Source organism: Chroicocephalus ridibundus, chromosome 5 (assembly GCF_963924245.1).
Source record: "Chroicocephalus ridibundus chromosome 5, bChrRid1.1, whole genome shotgun sequence".
Taxonomy (NCBI): domain Eukaryota; kingdom Metazoa; phylum Chordata; class Aves; order Charadriiformes; family Laridae; genus Chroicocephalus; species Chroicocephalus ridibundus.
The window spans coordinates 5,728,545-5,744,265 of record NC_086288.1 but is presented as its reverse complement, the minus strand read 5'-3'; the positions used below and the strand labels follow the sequence as shown (position 1 = coordinate 5,744,265).

Sequence of the window (15,721 nt, the reverse complement as noted above, 5' to 3'; positions counted from 1 at the left end):
AGTGAAGGTGATGGCTTTTCCTCTTCTTTTATTCCCTCCCTTATAGCAGCGGCGTTTGAGCAGAGTGAGTGATTATTTTTTTTTTTAAAAGTTCGGGGTGTTTTGGTTGTTTTTAATGCCTGTTACCGGACACTGTTGAGCTGTAGCTCAGGATACAGAGCTGTCCTACCGTAACTCTCACCCCGTACGTGCTCCCAGCCCCACCAGCTTCCCGAGCTGGCCGGGGTTTGAAGGTGTGACAGCTGTTGGCTGCTTTATTCTCCGTTTCTACCCACTTTGAACCAAAAAAGAGCGAGGAACAGCTCCGTATCCAGAGCTTGGCGGGTAGGCTTGGCGCCAGCAAATCCCGCGCTGAAGTCTCGCTCTTGAGCCACCCGAGCCACGCGAATATGAAAAGGGAGGTGAAAGGACGGAACGCCGAAGGGGCTGAAACAGGCTGGGAAGGCAAGGGAAAACACCTAACGATTGCGTTTCCTTTTGGGAAGCGGGGCTGGAGGAGATGCCCTCGTTTCTCCTGGCCTTTTCGGGTGGCTGGTGTGGTGCCGGCCGCCTTCATTACGCAGGCTTGATGGAAATGAAGAGGTGACGCATCCGTTGCGGGAAGCAATCGCCCGAACGCCCCGAGCTTTGATGTTCCCCAGGACGCTTCTGCCAACGGCAGAGCCTGTTTCCCCGCCTGCGCCGCCGATTAACCCGAAGCAAACCAACGCCGGCGTTTCGGGTGAGGTGACAGCTCGAGCCTCTCCCGTTTGCCTCCCATAGGGAACCGGCAGCTTCTACGCGGTTGCCCTCCCCATAGCAGCCGCGCGGCTTCTGCTTTTGCAAAGAGGTATTTTGGAGGAAACCCTGATGAACCTCATGCAATAAAACAATCGGTAATTAGGAGCAGAGATATAAAACGCTGCGAACTGGTCCGTCTCTACCTGCGCGGAGGTGCTGCTGCCTTCCCCAAAATCCCTCCGGAAATTCAATCGTGCCACCGCCTTGCCAAGGGTCTATGGGATGCGCCCAATCTACAACCTCCGGGGTGATGGTGACCAGCTCCGCGGGTTTGCTGGGATGCCCCAAACCTCTTCAGCATCATTATTATGATGCCTCACAGGCCGAGGGCTTTGCTTTTCACTGCCCAGGGCGGGGGGTTTAGCCCGAGGCCGAAGTGGCCAAGTGAGGGGCTGCGGGCTGGGGTGAGCATCCCCCCCCCCCCCCTCCCACTCCAGCTTCTCACACTAGCAGCTCAACACAAAAATTTGGCTGTGTTTTAGCGGCCAAGCCTTTCAAGGATTAAAAATAAAGCTGCGGAGCACGCACCCGCTGGCACCTCTCGGCCCAGGAGTGTGGGTGGTCAATGCACCTTCCCACGGGCTCCCGGGCTGTGTTTGCGGCGGAGGGGGGGGGGCAAAAAAACCACAATTAAATGGAAAAAGAACGAAATGACAAGTTTGCTACGCAGAAGCCCCTGCAGGAAAAGAAAGGGAGCAGTGATGGAGCAGCCCCGTACCATGGTCCCTGGTGAGGGAAGGGGAAGGATTTCACAGAGGGGTGATGCAGGGAGGTGGTTTTGGAGGAAGGGGCACGTCAAAGCGCAGGGGACCCCTGCACGCTGCCGGCTCTGGCTCAGCAGCCCCCATGTACCACCCCCCGGGCAAGGGGCAGCAGCGTTTCAAAGGAAGCCACGGCCCTGGCTGAGCCTCCATCCTCTCCCTTTCCCTCCCCCACATCCCATCCCTTCCCTTCCCCTTGGGGAATTTGGGCTCCCTCGCCTCCACACCAAGCGGCCGACGTGCCCCAGGACCCAGAGTTTCCTACACAAACGCCAAAATTCAGGTTTATTGTAGGCACTGCACACACGCACGCCCTCCGGTTGCCTGGCGTCCGCCGGACCCGCCGTCATCCTGCCCACAGCAGTGGCTCGGTGCCTGGCCATCTCCCCGACAGCGGATGCTCTGCTGCAGAAGCGCTTATAAATTAAGGATATATATTTTTTTTTTTATTATTCTTTTTTTTTTTTTTCCTCGTCCCTGCTAGGAGTCGTCGTAGAGAGGGTTGTTGTAGTTGCCCCAGGAGCCGTAGTCGTGGTCATCCAGAAGCCTGCCGTAGGAGGAGTGCCTGCCAGGGGAAAGCAAACCGCCCGCCGTTACCTTTTGGGGGTTTGTTAGTTATTTTACCTCACTAGGCTGAGAGCTTCGGGATGTTTCAGCAGGACGCAACCAGGACAGAAAATAAGCCCAGGCAGGATTTTTGTCCCCGTTGAACCAGACTGGGATATGCTAGGGAATTAAAACAAGACTTCTGCTCGTCTCAGTTGTCAGCAAAGCCTCATTAGAGATGCTCAGCGCCGGGCTGGGCTGCTGTTTATTGTCTGAGGCACGGCAAGACCCGTGGCAGCAGCTTGCCCTGGGGATAATTACTGGTTATGACTATGCTGAGCAGCGTCTCCGGCATTTGAGCGAGGCTGTTGTAAAACGAGGAAGAAAAAGCTCGGCTTTTCAACACAGCCGTGGCAGAAAACGCAGCCGTGCTGGGACAGGAGGCTGCACATCGCCCCGCCAGGCTTGGGGACAGCATCTCCCCAGGGTTTGCCCCCCGAGCTTCCCCCTTGAGATGGGGAGAGGGGCTGCAGCCTCGGTGGGGTGGGGGGACGGACACACCACAGTTGGAGCACCCCGTTGGGGCAGGCACCCCCAAAAAAACAGCCTTACCTGATCTTGAGGTACGCCGCCGCCCCGAAAACCAGCACCACCACCACGATGACCGTCACGGTTATGGCCACGATGCTCCCTGCGGAAGATCCGTCAGAAAGGGCGGCGCTCAGCATCCCCGCCGCACCCACCCCACACCCCGGCTGCTGCCGATACACCCACGCCAACCCTCTCTGACATGGTGGGGGGGGGGTACATCCCCTCACTGCTTCCCAAAGCTCCCGTGGAGGATGCTGGGCACGCCTGTGTTTTTTGCCGTGATCCCTTTCCCATAAAGGCAGGGATAAAACACAGCTGGGCTTTGCTTGAGGACTATGGACTTGCTCCTTCGTGGCCCCCCCCAGCACCAGGCAGCGTTTAGTGCTGAGCCAAGGCTGCAAAATGCTCCAGATCCCTCCCTTTTCGGGCCTTAAGAAGCAGCTTTAAGCTGCCTGAGCTTGCAGAAGAGGACAGGTGAAAGCTAGTGTCAGCTCAGTGAGGTCTCCGGGAGGGAGAAGAAAAACCTACACCTTCCTAACTCGGGCTGCGCCCACCGTCCACACCCTTGTTTCCTCTCATCCTTAAGTGTTTCAAATCAAACTTGCAACTAAGGATTCAATTCACATCTCCGGGCAACTGAGGTTTGGTATCTACTTCTCCTCGTCTCCACCAGTGGAGCAGATGACATAGGCTCCTCCAGGAAAGCCCAGCTTTTACTGAATCATGCTCTCAGAAAGTTGACCAACTCTTCCCTTCCGATTCGTGGGGCATCTGCCCCTCTTATCTAAGCACCTCGAGGGTGACATTATATCTATATATGCACATGGAGGGTGGTGGTGCTCACCTGCGCTCAAGGCACGGGGAACCTCTTCCATGGTGACGCCGGTGGAGAGGGTGGTTTTGCCCATGGCCGTGGCCTCGGCTGTGGTGGGGTCAGTCACAGTCACTGGGGGGGACGTTGGCTCCACGGCCAGGCTCGATGCCATGGCCACCGTCCCCAGGGAAGGGAATTCCTTGGTCGGCGTCGGTGGCTGGGTCGTGCGGGGGTTCGTGAGGACAGGCGTTGGGGACAAGACCGTCCCAGTGGATGAGTACAGGTCGCTGGTGGGGAGGGAGGAGGAGGAGGACGCAGGTATACGCGTGGGGCTGGCAGCTGCCCCCAAATCCATCGTGCCTCTTGCCAAGGTGGCAGTATTTGCTGTCCGAAGACCTGGGGCTGTCTCCAAGGTCGGTGGCACCGAGCTGGGGTTGGAGGCCACGGGTGGGCTGTCTGCTGTGGTGATGGCGGCTGCGGCGGTGGAGCTCACGTTGATGGAGGCAGGAGCAGGGGACAGTGCTGCTGTGGGGGTGGCATTGCGGCCGTCCCTCTCCGCTAGCCCAGAGGACACCCCATCTCTGGCAGCTCCTGTGGACACGGACAGTGAAGGCTGGCGAGGAGCCGGTGTGGAGACATCTGCATCCCTGGAGCCTGGCCCCACCGGGATCCTCTCCGAGGGGAAGGGAGGGCGGGTGGGGGCGAGGGGTGATGCTGTGGAGTCATTGCCCAGTCCTAGGAGTGAGACAAAGAAGTATTAATAACAGCAAAAGCCTTGGGGCAACCTGGGGTTTGGGTGAACACGAAGGAGTTTGGGAATGAAGCTGGAAACATGTCGGTTTTTAAAATGCTGAGAGCCGCCTAAAAAGAGATGGGAAATATCTCCGCGTAGCTAGAGGTGAGGTTTAAACCGGACCGCTTGCCCCAGGGTGTGTCAGGACTGCTTTTCCCCAAGGTTGGGACCTCCCCCCATCCCCAGTCGCCCCCTCCATCTTCCCAGCATCTCCTCCCAGCAGCCAGCGAAGCGGCAGGGGAGCAAGCTCCTCCCCAGCAGCAACCACCGCGCAGCTGGGAATGATAACACAAGACTCCTCTTTCTCCTCTCCCCCCATTTCCTCGCGCATTCATTCATTTGTCTCCCTTTCTTAGCGTGAAGATGAGTCATTTTTTCCCTTATCCTCACCAGCAGACTGCTGGAGCTTTTATTCCCCCCCCCCCTCTTTTCTACTCCCCAAGGCTAAATTCAACACTAGACCAGCACTAGCAGCTAACTCCCTCAGCACGGTTGGGCTGAGGGAAGCGTGTGCCGACGCTAAGTGACATCGGGAGGGATTTTTATTCCCATGCATCCATTTATTTACACCCCCAGAGCACCCCAAGCCCAGCACTGGGAAGAGCAAGAACTTGCTCCGGTGCAAACAAGCCGCAAGGAACTAATTATTATGAGTGCGGAGGACAAAAACACTCGGCAAAACGCTGATTTTGTGGGAACCCTGCAGCCAAGTTCCCACCTTAGCTCCAGAGACAGGAGCCTGGTGCTCGTCTAAGGGAAAAACAGCAGCGGTGAGAGCAGAGACAGCTGTCGTGGTAGATCTTTGCGAGTAGGAACTTGCAGATCATACGTGGCTGGACATCGCTGGTGGGCACATAAGGCTCTCCTCCCCATCACCAAGCCGCCACCCCCCCCACCAAGGAGACGTTGTCAGCCACCCCAGCCAAATCTGCAGTTCCCCCCCCAAAGTCAAACTGAAATGCCACCCGTGTAGGTGACACTCAAGGCAGCAAGAAGGACCCAGCCTGCACCAGAGATGCGTTTTAGATGGAACAGAGCGGTTGCTGGCCCACCATGGGATGTTTATTGCACGTTAAAGCTGCGCCAAGAAACAGTGGCATGGAAAGGACCCGAATTTGGGAGCAGGGGCTGTGCAACACAGGGTTTCTCCAGCAAGGCCCCTCACCGCTGAGCACCCAGGAGACCCACGAGGCTCCCAGCAGGGCACAGACAGCACCTCATGCTGGAGGAGAGCTGGAAACACCTAGAAATGGTGGGATGCAACACTGGTGAGCAGGGGTTTCGGGTTTTTTGAGCCATTGGTGCAAACAGAAGGCTGCAGGTGTCTAAAACAGCTTGACTCAACCCACACACCTTCAGCGGAGGAGGACAGCAGAAGGGACATCTCAGCTAAGGACCTCCACCTTTCATGGCACACCTTTCATGAAGGCATTTTCTACCTAGAAACCTCAAACATGTGCTTGGCCAGGGATTTAAAACCATCTCCAGGGTATGGCTTCTACAAGAGCCCAAGGCATTTAGGAGCACACATCTAAAAATTTTACTTCTCCTGGCCCAGTAGATACCCCTGTGGTGGGCCCCATTTCCCAAGCAGGAGAGTCTGTGAGGTGGGACTGATGGCACAGGTGCTCTTCTTCCAGGGACAGGCACTTGGGGATGCCTCTGAGCTTTCACCCTCCACAGGCTCTCGGTCTGTTGAGGCACAAGGCTGATAGACCTCAGGATAAGGGAGAGGAGACGGGTGACAAGCCGGAGTCTGGTTACCGAATAAACCACCTGGCTCAGCACCCTGGTTTCCACACGTGGACGTCCCACCTCTTCCTTCCCAGCTTCCCAAAGCACACCAGGCTCCTGCTGTCAACAGGGCACTCTGATGTGTCCTCATCCCAGGATCTCTGCATCTCAGACTCCCTGGTTACTGCCTGGGAGTTACTGGCACATGAACTTGAGTCACGTTGCTGTGGTAATCCTGAGCTTTGAAGCCATTCGTTCAGATGAACGCAGCTTGGCTTCATCCACAGCATCTCACCTGGACAAAGCCTGCCCGCAGGGCTGGCTCCATCCAGCAAACCTGACGGGTCCCCACTCATCCTGTCCCTTCCTCCTGCCAAGGCTGGGGGGCTCAATTGCTCACTTTGGGCACCACAACGCCATAAAACCAAGTATTCCCTGTACCTTGCATAGCTCTCCACGCTGATGTGCCCCAGGCAGCAAGTGCCAGGTCCCATGCCAGCGTGGTGGGACCTGCAAAGCACCTCCAGCAACATCTGTTGGGGACCAACACCATTTGGAACATCACTTTCAGTGGCCAGAAAGAAGCTGCAAGAGCCTGCCTCCTCATGGTGTTGAGGTTCAAGTGGTCGATTTGTGCCCTTCTTGCTTTTACACTGGTACCCCCCTTGCCCTTTCTTGACTGGATTGAAGTATCTTGACGGGGTTGAAGCATCCCCATATGGTCTTCTCAAGACACTCACCTGGGGGGCAGGTGTCAGAGTACAAAGAAGGGAGGCCATCGAAACTTCGTCTCTTTTTTTTTTTAAAAAGGGAAAGAAGGCATAAGTGCCATTTCTAGCAGGTACTGTTAATCCGCAGCCTCCCCCATCGCAGGAGCTGAAGGTGGCATCAGCCACAGCCCCGGGAGAGCACAGCCCGCTGGTTTTCGTGGCCGAGGGCGGGACATGAAATCCCTGGCTGGATTCACAAGGAGCATTGAGCAACAGGGTCTTTCTCAAGGATTTAACACCACGCAGCCATCCCGGGCCTTATGCAAGAGCAGGCACCGTCTCCGCCAGAGGGTCTGCTTTGGAGGCCCATGGGTGGAAAGGCCTATTAGCAACACTGTATTTGATATAAAGGGCACAAGTGAAGAACCCAAGTGCTCAGGCCCAACCTGCTCCACCAACATCCCCGTGCCCGCACTTCTGACCTCAGATAACTGAGTTTTCTACCCCTACACACAAGCTACACCAACACCAAGTCCACCTCCCCCACCAGCGGTGATGCAAGGCATCATCACTGCAAGCGCTATTGCGACAGCGAACCCCTCAACCTCCACAACGCTGCCCAAAGGCGCCCAGCTGACCTGACACGGCATCGCCATGAGTAGCTTCCAGCTTACACACGCCCTGAGCAGAACACTCATCGAGTGTTTTAAGAGGTCTGCGCCGGAGGTGGCTCAGCCGGAGCAGAAGTCGGCCGCCATGTGGTGGCAGAGGATGCTGGAAGTGCCAACAAACCTGAACCGAGCACCCCTTCATCCTTAGTGCTCTTCGGATGAGCCCTGAACATCTGTCTGTATTTCTGGAAAATAATTCTTTCTCCATCACCCCTTGGCATTTCAGGTGTGGCTTCTCCAACAGCAGCACCTGCAGCCCATGGCGTGCCATGTTGCTCTTACATCAAGCACAGCAGGACCCTCCCAGGGCTGGCAGCACCTTGAAAATTTATTACCTCTTGTAGATGTAGGTGCTCCCAGCCTCTCATGGACACAGGCAGCTTATTCCCCCTCTGCAAAGCCATCTCATGTTGCTTGCTTGTGCTCTGGGACGGCACAGCTCTCAGGATCTGCTCCAACTTCGGAGGCAAACCGATAGGGACCTCAAAAAGCTGGCAGTACTGCTAGCCGGGATGAGTCAGGAAGTTTCCCATAATATCTAAAGGGTATAAATTCAGAGGGTGAGCCAAAACTGGCTGCAGGAACAATCCTTGGCCGCTGGCTGAGCGCTCCCAGCCAAGCGGGTCACAAGTCACAGGGACATTTCCCAGGAGACCAAGCACAGCCGAAGGCAGCCCTGGTTTTCCTTATCTCCCCCTGCTCCTGCATGGTCATCGCCAGCCAAGCTTTGGTTTCCAGATCAATAGTGCTGCATTTATCTCTGCTAGCAAACCCTGCCTGTGCCAGCCCACTGCTATCCTCTCCTTCCCCCGAGCCATCACCTCCACCAGGTCATCTCTGACCCAGCGACCGCCCTCACCCACGGCGCATCACCCCCTCCCACACGGGCTGTGCCCCGTGGCACCGCCGGAAGAGCCCAGCCGGGATCCCAGAGGCCATGCAGGCTGCTTCTCAACCAGGTTAGAATGAGGGGGACAAGAAGGACCTTGCTGAGGACCTCCTTGGCTGATAGCACCACACGTCCTCACACCACTGCACCCAGCTCATGGACAGCCTGCCCCCAGGGTGGCCCAAAGAGCACCCAGCTTGTCTGCTAGCCCAGTCCTCTACCAACACATCTGAGCCAGGGGGCAAAAAACCACCAGGGTGGGGGTTTCCTTGTTTCTGCAGCACCTGGTGTGTAGGAGCTGCGGCTGTGGGCAGAAACAGAGCCATGCACTGGAAGAAGGGACAAAAGACCACTAGAAGACGAGGTTTAGGACTTCAAAACCTAAAAAAAACCCCAACAAACCTCAAACAGGGGTTGTCAGAGGGGCTGGAGGATGTCAGCTATCAAAGGGTGCCCAGCACAGCTCGGCCCTGAGGAATTTGCCTATCTAATTCACTTACAGCAGTTGACCACCCCGCTGGAATCCAGGTTGGAGCAGAGGCAAGCCAGGAACTGCCAAGACACGGTAACAGCCTAGGAAAACTGCAGCGTCACAGTTCACAGCCCCACACGAGTGTTGAAAAGTCCTTTTTCTATGTTGCCTTCCCTAGGAGTATGGGAAACAGCCAAGGAAAGAAAAAACCCCCGAGTCCCTATAATTCAAATATCTCGCTCCTAGGGAATATTAACCCTAATCACCTGCCAACCCAAGGAATGAACCATCCACCTGGTGGATTATCTCCCTCTCCCATTGGCATGCTGTCCTCCTGGCCTCTGCAAGCCACTCAAAGGCAGAGGTCTCACCCTCCCAGGAGCTGAACACCTCCCACGCTCTGCTGGAGAGCCAAGACCTGGGCTGGCAGCCTCTCTGGCACTCCAGAAACCATCACAGCAAGCTTTCCAGTCCTTCTCGCCGGCTGAAACACAGCCTTTTGAAAAACAACAACAAGAGAACATCTCTAGCCCAAGTGGATGACATCAGATGGAGCAGCCATACCACAGCAAACAAACATCCACTGATAAGGCCGAGATGGAGCTGTTAACGAGCTTCACTTTGTGACTCATCACAGCTGGTGCAGCTACCAGAAGGTCCCCATGACCTAACCCACTCACAGCAGTGCTCGCAGCCTGAATTAACTGGGGCACCCACGCCCCAGCTGCAGTAGGTGATGCTCCTCTAGCAGCTGAGGCCCCAGAGATAACTTCAGTTTCTGTAACATTAATATTATTTCTTTCTCAGCCCTCCCAGCAGCTTATCCTGGCTGTACTTACACGTGGAATCTGAACCCTTCCTGAACAAGAAGCACAGCAACAAATGGAGAATAAGGCACTGCAACAAGGAGGTCTGGTGGGCGCCCACACATGCCTTGTCCATGCAGCAAGGTTGGGTACCACTTTCCATGCCAGCTCAGCAGCTGCTTCTGGGGCAGGTACTAACAAAACCGTACTTAAGCCACGCATTCAGCATACAATCTCTGCTTTCGAAAGGAAAAGTCAACAGTAATCCCGCTGCATACCTACAAGGCATATCCAGGGTAGATAAAAACGGATGTTGACAGAGCCCCCATCCTCTGCTCAAGCCAAGGGAACACATTAAATACAAAACCAACAGAAAAAATAAAATGAGAGAAAGAGTCAGAACATCAATCTACATGAAAGAAGAGGAGCTCAAAGACAACCTATTGGCAAGTCCAAAAAACCCACCCACTACTATAGACATATATATATCTACCACACAGTTGAGACAAGGAGGGAGGACTTGAGCCCCAGTTTAAATGGAGGTCCCGGCCCAATGGGCTGGGGGTGCGTGGGTGGGGGGTCCCAGGCGAGGCTCGTCAGGGTGATTAGGGGCTATTAGCACACTTAGGGGTTCCGACATAAAAGCTGGTGGCTGGAGCTGGGTCCTTGTTGCTCATGATTGCTAAGAGGACAGGAAAAACATGGTGGGTAAGGAATTGTACACAGGGGGGGCTTCTTTCAACTTTTTTGGACCATCAAATGGACCCTAAAACCTAAGGTAAGGTGGTGTGGCTCAATGTGGGTGATGCAGAATCTTTTTTGGCTTTCTGGAGATGTTGTGTTATGCTGGTTTTCTCCAAGTAATGATGATGGAGCAGCTCTGCCCCCTCTCATCCCACAGCATGTGTTGGTTTATTACCAGATGAAGTCATGCAGAGCAGTAAAGCAATTAATGTTTAAATATAGGGTAAGGACTTCCTGCTCGTGACCTTGTTGGCTTGGCTTCAGTTTCTGTGGCTGGGGACGCCCGTGTCTTGTGCTGGGTTTTGTAGTTCTCTTCCCCCCGCTGCTTGTCCTCAGGTGTGACTTTTATTGTGCTGTTGCCGTTTAGCCATAAAACTGGTAACATTTATCTGCAGATGGCTAAAGGTCTCCTTGTGATGGCTGGAACTAAATAAAGCTGCTTCTTGCTTTGGGTTCAACTTGTTTTTCAAGCTGTTCAGTATCGGGCTGCTTCATCTTTTCTGTCACCGTGTAATTTGGTGTTGCTCATCTCTCTGCTCTGGTTGGAGGCTCCGTTTGCAGTAAATAAGGGTTGGTCTGAACTCCATACTCACCCAGGAGAAGGAAGCAGGATGATGTGGTGGTTGTTTTCGGTATTGAGCTTGTGTTTCCGCTCTTCTAGGGCGCTGCTGCGGAGCCCTACCTTTGTATCCACCAAGAAATGAGGATGACGAGGTGATCTGGGAACAACCTTCCCATACCAGCACCTAGCCAGCTTGGCACTGGGGAAACAGCAACTCCTGGGGACATCTGTTCAGCTTAGAATAAACCAGGGCCACCATAGTGGCTCTCCAGGATGACAGCAAACCTCCAGCACCACATGTGCTTGCTGGTGACCTATAATGCTAGCAGCAGGTGGAGCAGCCCTGGGTGATGTGCTGCTGCTTTGCCTGCTCGGCTCCTGCTGTATCCCCTTTCTTTTCACCGCCAGGTCATGTCAGTGATGGTATGAAACCGGTTGCAAGTAGGAGGAGGAAGAAGCCAAGTGAGAAAATCCGGGGCCAGAAACATCAGCAGCTAAAAGGCAAAGCTGTCCAACAACTGCGTCAAGAAGTCAAGGCTGTCAGATCAAATAAATGTGCAGTTGCTCTGATTTACTGGCGAGCCGAGCTGGCTTCCTGCATGATTAGTTTTTCTTCTGCTGCATGGTCGTTAAGTGGTTTAGGTCTAATTGCTCCAAAGCCTGAAGCTTTCTTGTAGCTAAGAGAAACAGCCACGCAATGGAAACCAATCTGCTGTCTCCAGGTGTCCCTCACCATCCAGAGGCCCCATCCCTGGGGGAGAGGCTGTCCCCAAACACACAGTTGGCCAGGGCACCCTGGGCATGTCCCTTGGGAGCCCTCCTTGAGGATGCAACCCATCAACCCATCAGTATCCACCTCCCTGTGTGTAGGGGTTGTATCAGCATCTCCTGTAGATGCGTGGCCTGCCTTTTGCAAAAGGCAGGAGGAAAGTCCACGTGGCCAAACACATAAAGCTGGGGGGTTTTGGGCAAGCTGGCAAGGAGACACTCCAAGTCTTCACTGGCTGGTGGGTTGTGGCCTGGCTTGGGAGCAGCAGCCGCTCTTCTCCAGGCTATTGCGTGGGAGGAAGGAGCTAACACAGGGGCCTGGCTTGCTCTTGCATGCTTCTCAGACCCTGAGGAAAGCTGGTGTGGTCAGATTGCTCTTGAGGAACCAGGTGGACAGCTTCACTGTGCTGCAGTCTCTGCTCTTCCCAGCTAAAAGTGGTGATGCCAACTTTTCAAATCAACGTGGTTGCCTGCATGGTCCCTATGACCAGCTCCTTCCTTGCCTGGGGTGGGCGTCCAAGTCCTCCTGGGGACTTGCCCAGTGTCTGCCCCAATGTCCAAACCCAGCAGCAAGGGCTGTCGGCTGCGTAACGAACCCACCCTTCGCAGCAGCTGTGGAGTTGGCTGGCAAAGAAAACATATTTTCCCCCCCCATCACTAAGTGTTGCTTAATTATTCAATTCATTAAGCATTTTATCCTGAAGTCACTATGAAATTATAGCAGAAAAGGTGAAGAGGAGTATCTAGAGGGGGTTTTTTATTCCTTCTGAGAGTGACAAAGCACTGGTTGACCGGTAGCTGTGGCTACCGGTCAACCCGTGCAGAGGTGTCTGATGAGGACCTGGGGTGGAAAACCTCTGCGTTCCCGGAGAGCGCCGGGCTGGCAGAGCCCCGTGTCCCCCTTGGGGTGTGTTGGCAGGCTGTCACCTCGCGCGGTGGCTTTGGCCGATGGCTGGGCGTAATGAGGCTGCGGAGCAGTGTGGGAACCTTTCCTCGTGCTGTGAGCTTTGCCCTCATTAAGAGCAGTAGTTTACAGCACCGGCTCTTTCCAAAATGATTTTCTGCTTGATTTAAATAAAAAAAAACTTCAGACAACTCATGTTTTTTTTTTTTTGAAGCATGCAAACGTGTGTTGTGCTGTGTCTGCTTCCCTGGGATGTCACACCGCGGGAGGAGAAACCGTTTGTCGGCTCGTGGGGCTGGGAGGCTGGCAGAGGGGATGATTCTGGGGCCCCCCTCACAATACATTTTCCCAGGATTTTCTGGGATATGGCTCTCCGGCCAGCCAGGCGTGTTGCGAACAGCAGCTCTGCCCTAGTGACACCACAGCAGCTAAATAATTGCCCGGGCTAGCTGCTAATTGCAGCTTCCAACACGCGTCAGCCCCATCCCAGCTTTCCCCGGGAGGGGAAGCCGTGGGGTTCAGCTAAAGAATTTTCGAGCATCCTCTGGTATTCGAGGCCGAAGCTCATTCATTTGGGATGGGAGAGGGGATAATTAACCACCCATCTTCCCCTGTCCTTCAGCTCGTGTAGGGGGGGAGCAGGGCCAGAACCGCTCAAAGCTTCATCTCCTCGGTGGCAGCTCAAAGCAGCCCACCTGCCAGGCTCCGAGCCCACCCCCCCTCCCAAAAAGCAGCTTTTCCTCCCCGGAGGTTTCTCACAGGAGCGCCAAAGCCTTTAAAGCCGAAAGCTGCCTCTCGCAGGTACTTTAAAACATCTCAGCTGCCGTCTGGGGAGCAAAGGGAATTGCTAAGAGGGAAAGAGGGCTCGGGGCTGCAGCGCCCAGCTGTGCGTACGGGGCCGGGCATCACATCAGGAAAGCAGGTTTGACTTTGCATCCAGCGTACGAAGAATTAATAGCATAAAAACTTCCTTGTGCGAGATGCTATTATGTCATTATGTGGCCAGGCGAAGCCCGGTCTCATTTTATTCCTGCCCAGTGACGTCCCCTCTGTCACTAAGTCCTGAAGAATGAGCTCGAAGCATATCTAAATCGTGCTCTTTGTTTTCTCACTGGTAGTAAATATATATATATATATATATATTTTTTTTTTTTTTTAAGTATTATTTCTATGGGGACAAAAAAGTAGTAGAAAGCATCCGAAGGATTCGGGGGTGTTTGTGAGCAGCCTGGGAGCCATGGACCGCACTCCAGGGAAATCTTTCCTGGCTCTTCTGCCAAGCCTTGCCGGCGTTGGTGCTTTAGGGAGGGATGGTCGTGGGAACGGCTTGGGATTTGAGCCGGGCACTGGGAAAAACCCGCCTCCCAACCCCAAAAGCGGCCGAGGGCCGAGTCCCAGCAGAGCCCGGCCACTTTCAAGTGGTTCACCGAGACGGTGGCCAAATCGGGGCCAGGCAGAAGCCAGCAAAGGAGGTGAGCGGCACCCCTGCGGAGCAAAATGGGGGTTCATCCCCACCCCTCCCAAATGCACTTGCTTGGAAAGTACCGAAACAAGAGCTTGTTGGCAAACTCCTCCTTTACACGGTGAAGGATTGAGCCAGCTCTCCCTCCTCTTGCACTAGTGGGGTGGCTTAACAGGGGAAGATCTCCCACAGGCTGATGTGATCCAGGATGATCATAGCATCATCATAGAATGGTTTGGGTTGGAAGGGACCTTAAAGATCATCCAGTCCCACCCCCCTGCCCTGGGCAGGGACACCTCCTGCTAGACCAGGTTGCTCCAAGCCCCGTCCAACCTGGCCTTGAACCCCTCCAGGGATGGGGCAGCCACAGCTTCTCTGGGCAACCTGCTTGGTTTGATGAACGGTTTGCTGCTCCCGCAGACGCGGCCTTCCCCGGCTGCTGTTTTGGGGACATGGCTGCCGGCCGCGGGCTTTTGCCGGGAGCTCAGAACCTCTCCCAGCCCTGTCCCCTCGCGCTGCTCATGCCGCACGCCGAGAGCCATTTAATAACAACAGCTTTGCCCGATGTGTTTCTCCTCGTGCGCGTCCCCGTCGCTCGGTTATGCAAGTGCGTTTTTCGTGTTTCTGAGCAAGCAGCTCTTCGTGCTGTTTATTAAAAGCCCAGCCTGGACGGGGGGACAGCCTGAGCGTGCTGTCATTTGAAAGCGCTCGCTGTCGCGCCGGCCAGAACTGTCTCCTCTGACTGTCTTGGGCGGGGGGGGGAATAGATGTCAAAGGGGGTGTTTCTATGAAATTGTGGGGGGGGGGGTGGATATTGCTGGGGGGCAGGAGGAAGGAGATGCCTTTAGCTGGTCGGGGAAAACGCCAGGTGCCGGGTGTGCGGGAGCCTCCGCTCAAGGCCGGGGCGAGCGATAAAAGCTCCTTCAAATCAGGGACTGTGCTGGGAGGGGGGATGCGAGGCTGGGGGGGGGGCAATGGGGGGGGATGAGCTCCAACCCGGGCAGGGGGACTGCCGGCGAGGAGATGCCGGTGATCCCCCGAAGTTGTCCTCCTGCCCCCCGGCTTCAGGGATGCAGCCGGGGCAAAGAGGGGCAGGAGGCAAAGAGGGGCGAAACGCCTCTCGCCCCCCAGCCCCCTTGGTGTCGGGGTGACCGTGGGGACGGCGGGGGCGGGGGGGGTGTGTGTGTGTGAGTGAGTGAGTGGGGACCAGTGCGAGAGGGGGGGATGCTCTGCGGAGCCCTTCCCCGGGCATCCTGCTTCTCCCGGGAAGGGAGAAGAGGCGGGGGGGGGGGGGGGGCTTCCCTTTCCCCCCGGTCCCGGGTCCCCCCCCTTCCCCATCCCGGTGCGGCGGAGGGCGCTTACCTGCCGGGAGGAGGAGGAGGGCGAGGAGGAGGCGGCAGCAGCAGCCCATGGTGCCGGCGGGGCTGGCGGCCGGGGCGGGAGGGACGCACCGCCCGGCCCCGCCGCCGCCGCCCCGGTCCGGCCCCCCACGGCCGCCGCCGCCGCCGCCCCCCCCCGCCCCCCGCAGGTCCATGGCCGGTGGCACAGCGGCACCTGCCGGCACCGGGGACGGCGGCGGGGCAGCGGGTGGAGGATGCGGGGCAGCGTGGAGCTGCGGGGACCAGGGTCCCGCAGCGGTGACCGGGGACCGGCCGTAGGGGACCGGGCAGTCCGTAAGTGGGGACGGGCACCGGGGCTGGGGGTCGGGACAGCC

At 56.0% G+C, this 15,721-nt stretch overlaps 1 protein-coding gene across 1 annotated transcript; it reads right to left on the bottom strand.

The window, feature by feature from the left end:
* Window positions 1-1,798: 1,798 nt before the first annotated feature.
* PARM1 (prostate androgen-regulated mucin-like protein 1) lies at window positions 1,799-15,482 on the bottom strand. The gene is made up of 4 exons (XM_063335987.1): window positions 15,370-15,482; window positions 3,523-4,227; window positions 2,700-2,778; window positions 1,799-2,106 (listed from the first exon to the last, which is right to left on the bottom strand). Exons 1-4 carry the CDS (start codon window positions 15,416-15,418, stop codon window positions 2,022-2,024), a joined length of 918 nt encoding a protein of 305 aa, XP_063192057.1. The 5' UTR covers window positions 15,419-15,482; the 3' UTR covers window positions 1,799-2,021.
* Window positions 15,483-15,721: the final 239 nt, after the last annotated feature.